The sequence below is a fragment of the Ammodytes marinus genome (genome assembly GCF_949987685.1).
Source record: "Ammodytes marinus genome assembly, chromosome: 8".
NCBI classification, from domain to species: Eukaryota; Metazoa; Chordata; class Actinopteri; order Uranoscopiformes; family Ammodytidae; genus Ammodytes; species Ammodytes marinus.
Window position 1 is genome coordinate 2,285,192 of NC_137212.1, and position 16,980 is coordinate 2,302,171.

Here is a 16,980-nt window from a genome sequence, read left to right on the forward strand (position 1 = left end):
AGAAAAAACTCCCAGTAAAAAACCCTTTATTGGGATTCCACGTCATGTTAAATTTTGCCTGGTGTCTCTGAAGGTGAATGAAGTACAACAGAGTAAATAAGGGCGGGACTGGTACAGACAGGGTGCATGAGGACACCATTACACAACCCTCCACCTGTACAGTTTCAGATAAGAAGACACTGATTGCTGCTGTTTCCACTGCAATGTGTGGAATGAGTTTTGATTGCATCATAAACGTCACCTGGTCGCTCTATTTAAAGTGAAGCAGGAGCTGCACATTACTGATCTTGTGCCAGAAGCAAGAGCAAAACTCAGACAGAAAACTACAGTCAAGGAAACAGCAGGAAGATGAGGTGAGTTGCTGCTTCTGCATTTCATATATTTGAAGGAGTAAATAATGAGTTTTATTATGATCTATCTTTTGAGCCCTAGAGCCTGACATATTATGCTTGATCCTGAAAATGAATTTATTTATTTATGTTCCTCCTTTCTGAGTTCCCTTTCAGCTACATATATTTTAAAAGATTGTATAGTTATGAGAGTTATTATTGATTACTTGTTTTTGGGAGTAGTCTGGTTGTAGGTTGTCACAAATACAAGGAATTTTCTTTCGTATTGCGATACTTAAGGCTCTGACTCATTCCTTTGTTACTTTATACAGAATCAAGTGTTTTGAATATAGTATTTTGGTTCTTAACAATACATGTTTTAAGGGAAAATAAACATAGAAGGGAAGTACTACAAAAATCATCAGTTATGACTTGAAAATTATTTATCCATTCCTTCCTTTTATTCAAAATGTTTTAATTTTAATTTTAAAATCAGAATCAAAAACACCTTAATAAAGGGGTAGTGAAATTATCAATTAGAAATAAGAAAATGAAACGTTTTTTAAAGATATGGTTGGATTACTGGGTGAGGAATTCATATAAAACTCAAAACTGATCATTTTTGTGCATGAAAGATTTGGAACTTAATAATTGATTCAGTTATATTCTTATTTTTATCTTCATCTTTACCTCTTTTTGTTGATGCAGTTTTTTTGATGTTATATTTAGTTTCAATGTTATTTTCATTAAAGCTGGGGTATGTGATTTCTGATTGGTCAAAATTAATATGAGCGGTACACTTTGACCAATCAGAGCGAGGCTCCGATTCTCTGTTATTATTGGCTGTTGGGACTGTCCATTCACTTTGGCACAACTTTGTTGGTGTAGAGCGTGTCAGGAAGGGACCATAGGGGAGGGACCAAAGAGAACAAGTGGAGCGGTTGAGGTATTTGGATTCGAATCTCTATCCCAACTGCCATTTTCTCCCCAAATCCTCCACCCCAGCTTTAAGTGCATTCCTTTAAGATAAATGTGAAAAATTTAATATTTAACTACAATTAATAAAATAACATTAATGTGCCGTATACTAGAAAATATGACAAATAATAAAATAACAATTGTAGTGTGACAAAATAATATAACAAATAAGAATTTAAAATATGTACAATAGACCTATATAACAATCCTTTAGTTAATGAGGTCAGTGCAAGTGTAATGATTGCAGTTAGTAAAGTTGTGTCAGTGCAGGTAATAATAAAATAATTATAGATTTATAGCTGCTGATGCTGATTTCTCTGACCAGTCATCACTTCGTATACTACCTGGTACTTAAGTCTTTATGAGGCATAAGACTGGACTCTGGAGCAATGGAAAAGGGTTGTGTGGTCTGATGAGACCAGATTGACCCTGTTCCAGAGTGATGGGTGCATCAGGGTAAGAATAGAGGAGGATGAAGTAATGCTCCCATCATGCCTAGTGCCTACTGTACAAGCAAGTGTGTTTAGTATTTATGTATTGTATTATATCTTTTTAAGTATGTTAGCTTTCTGAGGAAATGTGTGTTGTTATGTCTGTCTTGAAGCTGTTGTGGCACTGACATTTCCTGTAAAGGATTATTAAAGGATCTATCTATCTATCTATCTATCTATCTATCTATCTATCTATCTATCTATCTATCTATCTATCTATCTATCTATCTATCTATCTATCTATCTATCTATCTATCTATCTATCTATCTATCTATCTATCTATCTATCTGTGTGTGTGTGGTGAGTGTACAGTAGGATCTGGGGTTGTTTCAGTTGGTCAGGTCTAGGTTCAGCAACCTTGCGTGCCAAAAAAGGTTACCAAAATGTGCTAGAGCAAATGGGTGCCGACGTGCCGTAATGAAAAGGTGAAGCTGGTCCAACAAAATATTTGAGTGTGTGACTTTTTTCTTGGTCCGAACAGTGTATAATAAGTTACAAAGGTCATTGCAGTTACTGAGGTGAAATTATTGCAGTTAGTTAAGTTAAGTAAGTGCAGTTATGAATAATATATCTCTGACTAGTCACCACTTAGTACACTACCAGGTACATACTTGTTTGGGACCTTGACAGAGTAGGTACCTGATACTTTTACATAGTGGAAAACCAAAAAAGGCGAGTAGAGTAGAGCTGGCACCATGTAAAGGAAAATCACACACTATAACACAATCCAATAACTCTACATTCACATCTTTACACTCATCCTCTGAAGTTATTTAGAAACAGAAAGAGCCTGAGCCTAATAACTTACTGATGTTGTTGTTTTCATTCTCCTTCAGTGCTGCTCAGAGTCAACCAACACTGGAGTCCAAACTGGAGGCCCTGCAGTGCCACTTCACCTGGGATCTGGACGAAGGACCGTCCAAACTCTTCCGTGTCAGGGACGATCTTGTGGACATCGGGACAGAGGAGGGAAACCGCTGGCTGGGTCACATTTACAACCTGAGGGGGTACATCCAGTACAAGCTGGGCTTCACCGAAGACGCCCAGAGCTTCTTCACCAAGGCTGCAGAGGCTTTCTGCAACATCAGAGAAGCAGATGAAGGTCCGTGGTTAGTGGTGAACTATGGGAACCTCGCCTGGCTGCACCATCTCCTGGGAGACCAAGTAAAGAGTCAGGATTACCTGTCAAAGGTCGACACCCTGATGCAGAAATACCCATCTCCACCCCAGCACGAGCTCCATGCAGAGACCTACGCTGAGAAAGCCTGGACCCTGATGAACTTCAGCAGAGACAAACAGCTGCTGGCTGTAGATCACTTTGAGAAAGCCATCGGGATGCAGCCGGAGATGGTGGAGTGGAACTCCAGCTATGTCTTATTGTTAAGGAATGATTTCAGGAACATCAAGAAAGGGGTGGAGGATGAAATCCTGAAGAAAATGAGAATCGCTAATGAACAGGATCCAGAGAACCTGTACCTCGCTGCTCACTACCTTGAGCAACGTGCAAAGAAAGAAGATAGAATTGATGAAGTCGAAGTAAGTGAGTTAGGCAGAGAGATTTTGAGAAATCCTGTGAGCAGCTACAGTGGTTTAAGAGTAGTTCTAGCGGTTTATAGAAACTATGTATCTTATGATGCAGCCGTTGCTTTGGTAAAGGAGGCTCTGGAAAACCATCCAGGTGAGCGTTATTTGAAGAAATGTGCTGCAATCTGCTACAAATGGAAGACCAGGGAGAGTCACCCAGAGCAAAGCATGATAGAAAAGGCAATCAGTCTCTACAAGGAGGTGATCTCTCTTTACCCTCACTCTTCACTTAACCCGAAAATACACCGTGCAAAAATCTACGCAAAGAAAGATCAGGGCACAGCTGAGCAGATGTTCCAGGATCTGCTGGAAATGGATCTGGAACCCGTAGAAAAACAGATGCTTTACTATCACTATGCAAATTATTTATTCTTTGATCGTCGGGAGACCTACAGGTCAATAGAATATCACAAGAAGGCGGCAGAGATTCCGCTACAATCCTCCTTTCGTAAGCGGAGCATCAGAGAACTGGGGAAAGTTAGGGACAGACGCAGGAACCAAACGTGTGGAAAAATAGAGGAGTTTCTGGAAAACCTGCCAAAGCTGTAGTGTTTTAACCAGCCATGGTTCTCAATCCAGACAGAAATGTAGGTGTTGCCATCACCTAAAAAATATGTACATGGACATTTGGAAAACTTTCAGAAAAGACTTGTGGTAAAGATCAATATAGTTAAAAGGAAGTGAGAAGCTGCAGAGGCACTGATTGAGGTAGTATAGTTTGGCCCTATTTGATACAGATACTTGGAGTAGCTTTAATTCCTGCAAGTGAATCCTCCCAATGTCAGTCACCTATTGCTGAAATAATGCAGAGAGACCTTGGAGATAAAAGATGCAAGAGTGCCCTCTAGTGGGGGTTTATGGTGCTGTTTGACCATTTGACAAGCACAGTGGTGGAAGCATAGTACATATAAGCCACAGTCGGATAACTATTTAAAACACTGAAAAAGACACAAATTTGAGACTTCATCAAATAGGGAGTCGTCTTGACAGTTGGCTTTAGAGGGAACGTTGTGTGAAACCATCAAGTTTAATCTCCTGCAAAAGTTTAGAGTTTGATCAGTTGTTCTTTTTCATAACTATAACCACTGTGTTTATTATATTCATGTTGAGTTGATTTTCTTTCCTTATATCTGTATATTTGAAGTCATATGAGAAGACAATACTCTATGAAATTAGTTTAGTGTCTTTGTAAGGAAGAAACTAGCAAGTTCAGATCACTTTTTCATGAAATCCATGTAAACATTATATTTACGTACTTACTATATTCCTGTTGGGTTGATTTTTTTTACATGGCGCTGCATATTTTTTTTAAGTTTATGATACTACACTATGAAATAAGTTTTAGTGTAAACTTTGGAGTATTCAAAATTAAAGGTTCGATCAGTCTATGGGGGTTTTGGGAATAGTCACTCTGGAGTGTGGTACCTGAAGAGTGGCAAGTTCACTTCCCTGAGCAAGGCATTAAACCCTTAACTGCTCGAGACAATGTGCTTTGGAGTCTTTTCATTCATTCTCATTAAAGTTCAGATCACTTTTTCATGAAATCCATGTAAACATTGTATTAACGTATTTACTATATTACTGATGGGTTGATTTTTTTTCCTTAGCTCTGTATAAGTTAAGATGAGAACAAAATACTTGTGAAAAACATAACTGTATAATAGTTAATTTGATGTATAACCTGAATATAATCAACACATGTAACTGACTGTTTGCACAGAAACTATGTTTAGCTCTGTCTCAGTTGTACACAATTCTAATAAAGATACATTATGGGCAGTAAGAAATCTTCTGTTAATTGATTGTTTTGGTGGTTACTATGCAAGAAATACATGTACTCGACATGGTTTTGCAGGACTGTTCAGATTCAGATTCAGATTCAGATTTTATTTGTCACATACACAATCCATTGCAGTGAAATGTTCACAGTCGGCTCCATGCTAAACGCATAACAAACATAACAAAACAGTAAATACATTCAATATGTCAGAGGGTTATTGCACAAAGTCTAAAGAGCGGCGGGGGGGGTTACTTAAATAAATATATATATATAGGTATATTGTATATATAAGTGCAGTTGCTCAAAGTGCTTTAATCAGTGCCATTTAGATACCTGACAGCTTGGGGGTAGAAACTCTTCCTGAGTCTCTCAGTCTTTGCTGCCAGTGAGCGGTATCTCTTTTCAGAGCGGAGCAGAGAGAATAGTCCGTAGCCTGGATGGCTGGGGTCTTTCAGGATGCTGCTGGTCTTGCCCTTGCACCGCTTGACGTAAATGTCTGCTAGACTAGGGAGTTTCCCTCCTACTGTTCATGTTGCACTGATGGACATCAATCAAACTACAACTATTATAAGGTGATGACAACATTAGATTTGGAAATTTACCGGTGAAACTGACTTCTAGAATCAGGAGCATAGTCAACTATTCAAAGTTTAAGTTGTAAGGCAAGTCTCTTTCTTGCACTAAATGTAAAATAACATCTGAAATGATTCAGAACACCAACATTTTTTTTTTTTTGGTACATGATCAATTTGGGGTTGAAAGTTCAGAGCCAGTCCACACACCTAGTTGTTGCATTTACCATCAATACAAGTTAAACCAAAGACTTGGGTTTGGAGTTGAGGTTTTGTCACACACCAAGAAGCATTGAATACATAAACTGGACATTTTTGCATGTTCAGCTGTCCTGTTGGCGAAGTGGCCATTGATAATCTCTCATTTAGAGTTCAGGTCAGGGTCAGGGTCAGGGTAAACTTTATTGTCCTGTTAAGGAAATTTGTCTTGGGCATTGTGCCACATTTTGCTTAACCAGTAGACAACAACAATATGACACAGTAAAAACACAGTAAAACCTACACATTGGACAAAGCTAAAACAACAAGAACATCACACGGTAATTCTAGGACATAAAAACATTCGGACAATTTAAAGTGCGAGGAAAGTGCGAGAAAAAGTGCCTGAGTTTATTGCACACTGCTCTATTGCACGTGGTCTATTGCACTAGTTAACCAGGCCTATGGACATTAATGCATTTAAAATGCTGTACAGTAAAGTGCTGAGTGCTTGTGTCCATTGCCCTATGGGCTATTGCACTAGTTTTTATGATTGTTCAGAAGCTTAATAGACGCTGGTACAAACGATAATTTAAAACGGTTCGTTTTCCATCTTGACATGTTTGAACCCCAGCAGGCCACAAATTAATTTATTACTCTATTTTATCTTATTTTTTGCAAACTAACTAAGCACACCCTTTATTCCACTGAATGTTTAACTTTATTATCTCTGTGGATGTGACAAATAAAAAACCTTGAACCTTGAGTTGGAACCGAGTGATTAGATACTTTTCATGCACACTGCTGAATCCTGAGGCCTTTTTATGTTTGTATTACTTTACAGAGAGATCAGAGAGACCAACATCTAACGTTGAAATCTCTTTGCAACAGTAAGATTTAGAGGCAACATTTTGTGACAGTTTTATGAACGACATGATTTGACATGTGTTACGATAGTAGCAGTGAGGGCGAGAATGACAGTGTGCTGTGTGAGTGATGTCAGTGAGTGTGTGGCAGAGCAAGGAGAGAGAGCTGTAGAGTGTGCCAGTCAAGTTGGGCAGCGAATTAGACCGGCTGTTTGTTTGTTTGTGTGAGTGAGTGAGTGAGTGAGTGAGTGAGTGAGTGAGTGAGTGAGTGAGTGAGTGAGTGAGTGAGTGAGTGAGTGAGTGATTGAGTGAGTGAGTGAGTGATTGAGTGAGTGAGTGAGTGAGTGAGTGAGTGAGTGAGTGATTGAGTGAGTGAGTGAGTGAGTGAGTGAGTGAGTGAGTGAGTGAGTGATTGAGTGAGTGATTGAGTGAGTGAGTGAGTGAGTGAGTGAGTGAGTGAGTGAGTGAGTGAGTGAGTGAGTGAGTGAGTGAGTGAGTGAGTGAGTGAGAGAGAGAGTGTGTGCAAGCGAGAGAAAACAGGAGTTAGCTAATGTAATTTCAAGTTAGTGTCAATAAGTTAAAATAAAGACAACTAGCTTCTCAAGACACGGTGGCCTCATCATTCCGTCTCATACTGCCAGTAAAAGTGAAGGGTGTTACCCCCGAAAAAAGACATCCCGCCCTGGAGGGAACCTCTCCCCTGAGTCAGGCTTTCTCAGAGGGTTAATATGTGACCAGGTGAACTGAGGAACTGAGGAAATGCAATATAATGAGTGTTATCAGCCAGGTTGGGTTGTTTCTCAGATACAGTATGTGGCTGCTGGTCACTTTCGAAGGAAACGAAAGTTAAGTTAGTTCCTTCCAAATCAAGTCAAATCAAATCAAATCAAATCGGTTGTATTTGTATCGCCCAATATCACAAATAGACATTTGCCTCAGTGGGCTTTACATTCCATACAGTACGACACCCTGCCCTTACACCCTTAGCTCGGCTGAGAAAAAAATCCCAGTAAAAAACCCTTTATTGGGATTCCACGTCATGTTAAATGTTGCCTGGTGTCTCTGAAGGTGAATGAAGTACAACAGAGTAAATAAGGGCGGGACTGGTACAGACAGGGTGCATGAGGACACCATTACACAATCCTCCACCTGTACATTTTCAGATAAGAAGACACTGATTGCTGCTGTTTCCACTGCAATGTGTGGAATGAGTTTCGTTTGCATCATAAACATCACCTGGTCGCTCTATTTAAAGTGAAGCAGGAGCTGCACATCACTGATCTTGTGCCCAGAAGCAAGAGCAAGAATCTGACAGAAAACTACTGAGTCAAGGAACAGGCAGGATGATGAGGTGAGTTGCTGCTTCTGCATTTCATATATTTGAAGGAATAAATAATGAGTTTTATTATGATCTATTTATTGAGTCCTAGAGCCTGAAATATCATGATTGATCCTGAAAATGAATGTATTTATTTATGTTCCTCCTTTCTGAGTTCCCTTTCAGCTACAGATATTTTAAAAGCTTGTATTTTATGAGAGTTATTATTGATTACTTGTTTTTGGGAGTAGTCTGGTTATAGGTTGTCACACTTACAAGGAATTTTCTTTTGTATTGCGGTACTTAAAGGCCTACTTCACCGGTTTGAATATGAAGGTGTATTGAATTCTGAGATCCTATGTAGTATAAATGTGCGAAAAAAATTGAAATCGGTTCATCCTAGCCTGAGAAAAGGCAGAAAGAGTGTTTTTTTTAACCCTATATTTCTCTTTCTCATGACATCACAGAAAGAGAAATATAGGGTTAAAAAAAAACTTACTTTGTAAATATTACTGTGATGTATTTTACTGTGACATCACAGTAATATTTACAAAGTACGTTTTTTTTAACCCTATATTTCTCTTTCTGTGATGTCACGAGAAAGAGAAATATAGGGTTAAAAAAAACACTCTTTCTGCCTTTTCTCAGGCTAGGATGAACCGATTTTATTTTTTTTTGCACATTTATACTACATAGGATCTCAGAATTCAATACACCTTCATATTCAAACCGGTGAAGTAGGCCTTTAAGGCTCTGACTCATTCCTTTGTTACTTTATACAGAATCAAGTGGTTTGAAAATATAGCATGTTAGCCTATAGTATTTTGGTTCTTAACAATACATGTTTTAAGAGAGAAAAAATATAGAAGGGAAGTACTACAAAAATCATCAGTTATGACTTGAAAATTATTTATCCATTTCTTCCTTTTATTCAAAATGTTTTGATTTTAAAATCAGAATCAAAAACACCTTATCGATGCCCAGGGTTTATTTGGGTCACATGACAGTTGCAGAAATAAATAAAGGGGTAGTGAAATGATCAAATAGAAATAAGAAAATTAAAAGTTTTTTAAAGATATGGTTGGATTACTGGGTGACAAATTCATATAAAACTCAAAACTGATCATTCTTGTGCATGAAAGATTTGGAACTTAATAATTACAGTTATATTCTTATTTTTATCTTCATCTCTTTTTGGAAAATGCAGTTTTTGTATTGTTATATTTATTGTAAAAGTGATATTTATTTTCATTAAGTGCATTCCTTTTAGATAAATGTGAGAAATTAAATATATAACTACAATTAATAAAATAACATTAATGTGCCGTATACCAGAAAATATGACAAATAATAAATTACCAATAGCAGTGTGGCAAAATAATATAACAAATAAGAATTTAAAATATGTACAATAGACCTATATAACAATCCTTTAGTTAATGAGGTCAGTGCAAGTGTAATTATTGCAGTTAGTAAAGTTGTGTCAGTGCAGGTAATAATAAAATAATTATAGATTTATAGCTGCTGATGATGATTTCTCTGACCAGTCATCACTTCGTATACTACCTGGTACTTAAGTCTTTATGAGGCATAAGACTGGACTCTGGAGCAATGGAAAAGGGTTGTGTGGTCTGATGAGACCAGATTGACCCCGTTCCAGAGTGATGGGTGCATCAGGGTAAGAATAGAGGAGGATGAAGTGATGCTCCCATCATGCCTAGTGCCTACTGTACAAGCAAGTGTGTTTAGTATTTATGTATTGTATTATATCTTTTTAAGTATGTTAGCTTTCTGAGGAAATGTGTGTTGTTATGTCTGTCTTGAAGCTGTTGTGGCACTGACATTTCCTGTAAAGGATTATTAAAGGATCTATCTATCTATCTATCTATCTATCTATCTATCTATCTATCTATCTATCTATCTATCTATCTATCTATCTATCTATCTATCTATCTATCTATCTATCTATCTATCTATCTATCTATCTATCTATCTATCTATCTATCTATCTATCTATCTATCTATCTATGTGTTGTGAGTGTACAGTAGGATCTGGGGTTTTCAGCTGGTCAGGTCTAGGTTCAGCAACCTTGCGTGCCAAAAAAGGTTATCAAAATGTGCTAGAGCGAATGGGTGCCGTAATGAAAAGGTAAAGCTGGTCCAACAAAATATTTGAGTGTGTGACTTTTTTCTTGGGCCGGGCAGTGAAGGCCTATAATATGTTACAAAGGTCAGTGCAGTTACTGAGGTGAAATTATTGAATTAAGTAAAAGTTGAGTCAGTGCAGTCAGAGCCGGCCCGAGGCATAAGCGAACTAAGCGGCCGCTTAGGGCCCCCGACTGCCCTGGGGGGCCCCCACCAAAAAAAAAAAAAAAAAAAAAGTTTTTTTTTTTTTTTTTTTTTTTTTAGTTTGTGTGTTTGATATTAACATCATATTATGCAAATGTCAGTTATCATACAAAAAAAGGAATAAAATGTTTTGGTCTAGATAATTAATAGCCTAAAAATGTAATCAGTTCATCTGGGAGGAAATCCGAAATTATCTGATCATGTCACGTTCACATCCATGCACAGTGTGTATTGAGTTTATTTAAAAACAATTGGAAATGGGGCTGCCCTCAGTTGCCCATACACTGTGTATAGTCTATAGCCTATTTCAGCCTTGTCTGTGGAAAAAAAGATACAGTAGCTGGACAACAGTTATTCTGCTTAGTTCCTCACACTGCATTTAAATGCATTCACTATAATACAGAGAAATATGTCCCGTAAAAGAAAAAGAGCTCCAAGCCCATCCCAGAGGACCCTGCATAATGTTTTATTTTATATTAATATTTTTATGGAAAATCCATGTGTCCTTCTTCAATAGCTTCTAATTCATCTGACCCAGTGTCTCCAAATTATTTGTTCACACAAAATTTCTCAGATTTAGCCTCTTAATTTTCCTCTCAAAGTGCACCAGATTCATGCATTTCACTTTAAAAAGGTTAAAAAAATCTCCCGGGGGGGCATACCCCCGGACCCCCCTAGGAGGGTCTGAATCTCGGCTGTCTAATACTTTTGCACAGCCGCACAGTGGAGGCACTAGAGGAAAACACTGGGTGTGTGAATGCTATTTAACAAACATCTATAGTTTCAGCAGCACTAACATTGGAGGGGGGCCCCCCTAATCATATTTCGCTTAGGGCCCCCTGAAGGCTTGGGCCGGCTCTGAGTGCAGTTATGAATAAAATATCTCTGACTAGTCACCACTTAGTACCCTACCTGGTACATACTTGTTTGGGACCTCGACCTGATACTTTTACATAGTGGTAAACCAAAAAATGCGAGTAGAGTAGAGCTGGCACCATGTAAAGGAAAAGCTGGCGAATTCACACACTATAACACAATCCAATAACTCTACATTCACATCTTTACACACATCCCCTGAAGTTATTTAGTAACAAAAGGAGCCTGAGCCCGATAACTTACTGATGTTGTTTTCATTCTCCATCAGTGCTGCTCAGAGTCAACCAACACTGGAGTCCAAACTGGAGGCCCTGCAGTGCCACTTCACCTGGGATCTGGACGAAGGACCGTCCAAACTCTTCCGTGTCAGGGACGATCTGGTGGACATCGGGACAGAGGAGGGAAACCGCTGGCTGGGTCACATTTACAACCTGAGGGGGTATATCCAGTACAAGCTGGGCTTCACCGAAGACGCCCAGAGCTTCTTCACCAAGGCTGCAGAGGCTTTCTGCAACATCAGAGAAGCAGATGAAGGTCCGTGGTTAGTGGTGAACTATGGGAACCTGGCCTGGCTGCACCATCTCCTGGGAGACCAAGTAAAGAGTCAGGATTACCTGTCAAAGGTCGACGCCCTGATGCAGAAATACCCATCTCCACCCCAGCACGAGCTCCATGCAGAGACCTACGCTGAGAAAGCCTGGACCCTGATGAACTTCAGCAGAGACAAACAGCTGCTGGCTGTAGATTACTTTGAGAAAGCCATCGGGATGCAGCCGGAGATGGTGGAGTGGAACTCCAGCTATGTCTTATTGTTAAGGAATGATTTCAGGAACATCAAGAAAGGGGTGGAGGATGAAATCCTGAAGAAAATGAGAATCGCTAATGAACAGGATCCAGAGAACCTGTACCTCGCTGCTCACTACCTTGAGCAACGTGCCAAGAAAGAAGATAGAATTGATGAAGTCGAAGTAAGTGAGTTAAGAAGAAAGATTTTGAGAAATCCTGTGAGCAGCTACAGTGGTTTAAGAGTAGTTCTAGCGGTTTATAGAAACTATGTATCTTATGATGCAGCTGTGAAGTTGGTAGAGAAGGCTCTGGAAAACCATCCAGGTGAGCGTTATTTGAAGAAATGTGCTGCAATCTGCTACAAATGGAAGACCAGGGAGAGTCGCCCAGAGCAATCCATGATAGATAAGGCAATCAGTCTCTACAAAGAGGTGATCTCTCTTTACCCTGAGTCTTCACTTAACCCGAAAATACACCGTGCAAAAATCTACGCAAAGAGAGATCAGGGCACAGCTGAGCAGATGTTCCAGGATCTTCTTAAAATGGATCTGGAACCAGCAGAAAAACAGATGCTTTACTATCACTATGCAAATTATTTATTCTTTGATCGTCGGGATTCCTACAGGTCAATAGAATATCACAAGAAGGCGGCAGAGATTCCGCTACAATCCTCCTTTCGTAAGCGGAGCATCAGAGAACTGGGGAAAGTTAGGGACAGACGCAGGCACCAAATGTGTGGAGAAATAAAGGAGTTTCTGGAAAACCTATAGTGTTTTAACCAGCGCTGGTTCTTAATACAGACAGTGATTGAGTTATTTGGATTCAAATCTCTATCCCAACTGCCATTTTCTCCCCAAATCCTCCACCCCAGCTTTAAAGACTTATGGTAAAGATCACTTCATTAAATATAGTTAAAGGAAGTGAGAAGCTGCAGAGACACTGATTGAGGTAGTATAGTTTGGCCCTATTTGATACAGATACTTGGAGTAGATTTAATTCCTGCAAGTGAATCATTCCAATGTCAGTCACCTATTGCTGAAATAATGCAGAGAGACCTTGGAGATAAAAGATGCAAGAGTGCCCTCTAGTGGGGGTTTATGGTGCTGTTTGACCATTTGACAAGCACAGTGGTGGAAGCATAGTACATATAAGCCGCAGTCAGATTACTATTTAAAACACTGAAAAAGACACACATTTGAGACTTCATCAAATCGTCTTGACAGTTGGCTTTAGAGGGAATGTTGTGTGAAACCATCAAGTTTAATCTCCTCTGCCAAAAGTTTAGATTTTGATCAGTTGTTCTTTTTCATAACATACATATACAACCACTGTGTTTATTATATTCATGTTGAGTTGATTTTCTTTCCTTATATCTGTATATTTGAAGTCATATGAGAAGACAATACTCTATGAAATTAGTTTAGTGTCTTTGTAAGGAAGAAACTAGCAAGTTCAGATCACTTTTTCATGAAATACATGTAAACATTATATTTACGTACTTACTATATTCCTGTTGGGTTGATTTTTTTTACATGGCGCTGCATATTTTTTTTAAGTTTATGATACTACACTATGAAATAAGTTTTAGTGTAAACTTTGGAGTATTCAAAATTAAAGGTTCGATCAGTCTATGGGGGTTTTGGGAATAGTCACTCTGGAGTGTGGTACCTGAAGAGTGGCAAGTTCACTTCCCTGAGCAAGGCATTAAACCCTTAACTGCTCGAGACAATGTGCTTTGGAGTCTTTTCATTCATTCTCATTAAAGTTCAGATCACTTTTTCATGAAATCCATGTTCACATTGTATTAACGTATTTACTATATTACTGTTGGGTTGATTTTGTTTCCTTAGCTCTGTATAAGTTAAGAAGAGAACAAAATACTTGTGAAAAATATAACTGTATAATAGTTAATTTGATGTATAACCTGAATATAATCAACACATGTAACTGACTGTTTGCACAGAAACTATGTTTAGCTCTGTCTCAGTTGCACACAATGCTAATAAAGATACATTATGGGCACTAATAAATCTTCTGTAAATTGATTGTTTTGGTCGTTACTATGCAGGAAATACATGTACTCAACACGGTTTTGCAGGACTGTTCATGTTGCACTGATGGACGTCAATCAAACTACAACTATTGAAAGATAATGACAACATTATATTTGGAAATTTACTGGTGAAACTGACTTCTAGAATCAGGAGCATAGACAACTATTCAAAGTTTAAGTTGTAAGGCAAGTCTCTTTCTTGCATTAAATGTAAAATAACATCTGAAACGATTCAGAACACCAACATTTACATTTTCAGTACATGATCAATTTGGGGTTGAAAGTTCAGAGCCAGTCCACACACCTAGTTGTTGCATTTACCATCAATACAAGTTAAAGTTGGAGTTGAGTTTTTGTCACACACCAAGAAGCACAGAATACATAAATTGGACCTTTCTGGGCGTAAACCCCCCAAATAAACAAAAATAATCAATCAATAAACAAACCGGCCACTGCAATGCCCCCAGGTGGTGGTCTCAACCCCCCCAATGTCAAACCCAAAGTTACTCTCGCCTCTGGGTCTTGGCGAGCGAAGGGACAACCGAGCGTGAGATTTGAATAGAAATTTCTATAGATCATTTGATGTGTCAGGATTCTTCAGAGGGTTAATATGTGACCAGGTGAACTGAGGAAACACAATATAATGAGTGTTATGAGCCTGGTTGGGTTATTCCTCAGAAACAGTATGTGGCTGCTTATTTAATGCATATTCTATTGAAACAAATTTATATTGCCTCGAAGTCTCTCCATAATACATTCTGGCATGACATGAATTTGCTCTTTAAACCAATAAGAAGTCATCTTGACCGTCGACATTGTGTGTAACAAGTGATGAAGTTAAATCTCTTCTGCCAAAGTTTAGATTTTGATCAGTTTTTATTGTTTCATTACGTATGTACTGTTTTGCTGTAGTGTTGATCTTTTTCCTTAGCTCTGTATAAGATTATATTACATTTATAAAAACATAATTTATGGAATTAGTTTTGCTCTAAACTTTGGAGTACAGAAAAATAAAACTGTGTAATAGTTAATTTGATATACAGTATAACCTGAATATAATCAGCAGATGTAACTGACGGTGCACAGAAAATATGTCAAGCTCTATGTCAAGTCTCAGTTGTACACAATACTATACTACTATTAAATATACATTATGTGCACAAATGAATCTTCTGTAAATCTTTGTTCTGGTGGTTACACTACAGACATTCAGGGGAAGGTTGTGTGTAACCATCAAGTTTAATCTCCTCTGCCAAAGTCTAGATTGTGATCAGTTATGTAACCACTGTTTATTGAAATGCTGTTGTGTTGATTTTATTTTCCCTCTACTTGTATTTTGTAAACTTTGGAGTAATGGAAACTATAGTTTGTACTTTTTCATAACTTTCATGTAAACATTGTATTAATATCAAGCTGTGTCTCATTTGTAAACACTACAAATACTATTAAATATATATTTTATGTGCACAAGGAAATCCTCTCTGAGTTGTTTGTTTTTGTGGTTTTTGTGGTTACTATGCAAGACATTCATGTACTCAACAGAGTTTTGCAGGACTGTTCATGATGCACTGATGGAGGTCAAACTACAACTTTGAAATCTAATGACAACATTATATTGAGACATTTTTACATCAGAAAACAGTCCAAAGATTGAACATTTTAATGTGTGTTTTATTTTATATCTAGAATTTCAGAATAAATTGCTAAAGGTTCTTGGAAGTCGCTGTTTAATTTGATAATTTGAGGATTCATTGTATTATCCTTTAAAGAAAAGCTTAAAGCTGGGGTATGTGATTTCTGATTGGTCAAAATTAACATGAGCTGTACACTTTGACCAATCAGAGCGAGGCTCCGATTCTCTGTTCTTATTGGCTGTTGGGACTGTCCGTTCACTTTGGCACGACTTTGTTGGTGTAGAGCATGTCAGGGAGGGACCATAGGGGAGGGACCAAAGAGAACAAGTGGAGCGGTTGAGGTATTTGGATTCGAATCTCTATCCCATCTGCCATTTTCTCCCCAAATCCTCCACCCCAGCTTTAATTTAAAACATAGTAAGGACAAATGTTTTTAGTTATTTTCAGCCATGTAGTGTTTGGCATGGTATGCATGAGAACTTGCTCAATAATGTCCATCATCGTATGAATTATTACAGAAGGGTAAGATGATTAGATAGTATACATGTACACTGTTGAGGGGGCAGAGCCACAGAAAAGGCAAGCACAGAATTCACAGAGAGAGGGAGAGAGAGAGAAAGAGAGAGAGAGAGAGAGAGAGAGAGAGAGAGAGAAAGAGAAAGAGATAGAGAGAGAGAGAGAGAGAGAGAGAGAGAGAGAGAGAGAGAGGAGGGAGAAAGAGAGAAAGACAGGATGGCATGCAAACGAGAGAGGGAACAAAATAAGGGGTGACATACCCTTGGGGGCTGGAGTCTCCTTTCCAGCACCTTCGCATAGGTTTTCCCGGTGAGGCTGAGTGGAGTGATTCCCCGATATCGGAAATAGGGACCACCACCCTGGTCTGCCAATCCAGAGGTTCTGTCCCTGATGCCCAGGCCATGTTGCAGAGGCTCTGTCAGCCAAGTCACCCCCTAATATCCAGGGTATTCAGCATTTGTGGACGTATCTCATCCCCTCTTGGCGCTGTGACACTAAGGAGCTTTCAGACCACCTCAGTGACCTCTGCCATGGAGATGCATTCTGATTCTGACCCTCCACACTCTTTCAGCCTGGCCTGGGTGGTAGGATGGCCTAAAGGAAAGGTGGCCGACCAGTAACCATGAGTTCCTCAAAGTTATTCCTCAAC

The 16,980-nt window shown here is 38.7% G+C and overlaps 2 protein-coding genes across 2 annotated transcripts; both read left to right on the top strand.

The window, feature by feature from the left end:
- Positions 1–348: 348 nt before the first annotated feature.
- LOC307253931 (interferon-induced protein with tetratricopeptide repeats 5-like) lies at positions 349–3,932 on the top strand (the record flags this gene model as incomplete). Its single annotated transcript, XM_080032154.1, has 2 exons — positions 349–353; positions 2,636–3,932. 2 exons carry the CDS (start codon positions 349–351, stop codon positions 3,930–3,932), a joined length of 1,302 nt encoding a protein of 433 aa, XP_079888280.1.
- A 7,655-nt stretch (positions 3,933–11,587) lies between these two features.
- Positions 11,588–12,898, top strand: LOC307253932 (interferon-induced protein with tetratricopeptide repeats 5-like; the record flags this gene model as incomplete). Its single annotated transcript, XM_080032155.1, has 1 exon — positions 11,588–12,898. The coding sequence occupies one exon, from the start codon at positions 11,588–11,590 to the stop codon at positions 12,896–12,898; it is 1,311 nt and encodes a 436-aa protein (XP_079888281.1).
- Between the last annotated feature and the right edge of the window lie 4,082 nt (positions 12,899–16,980).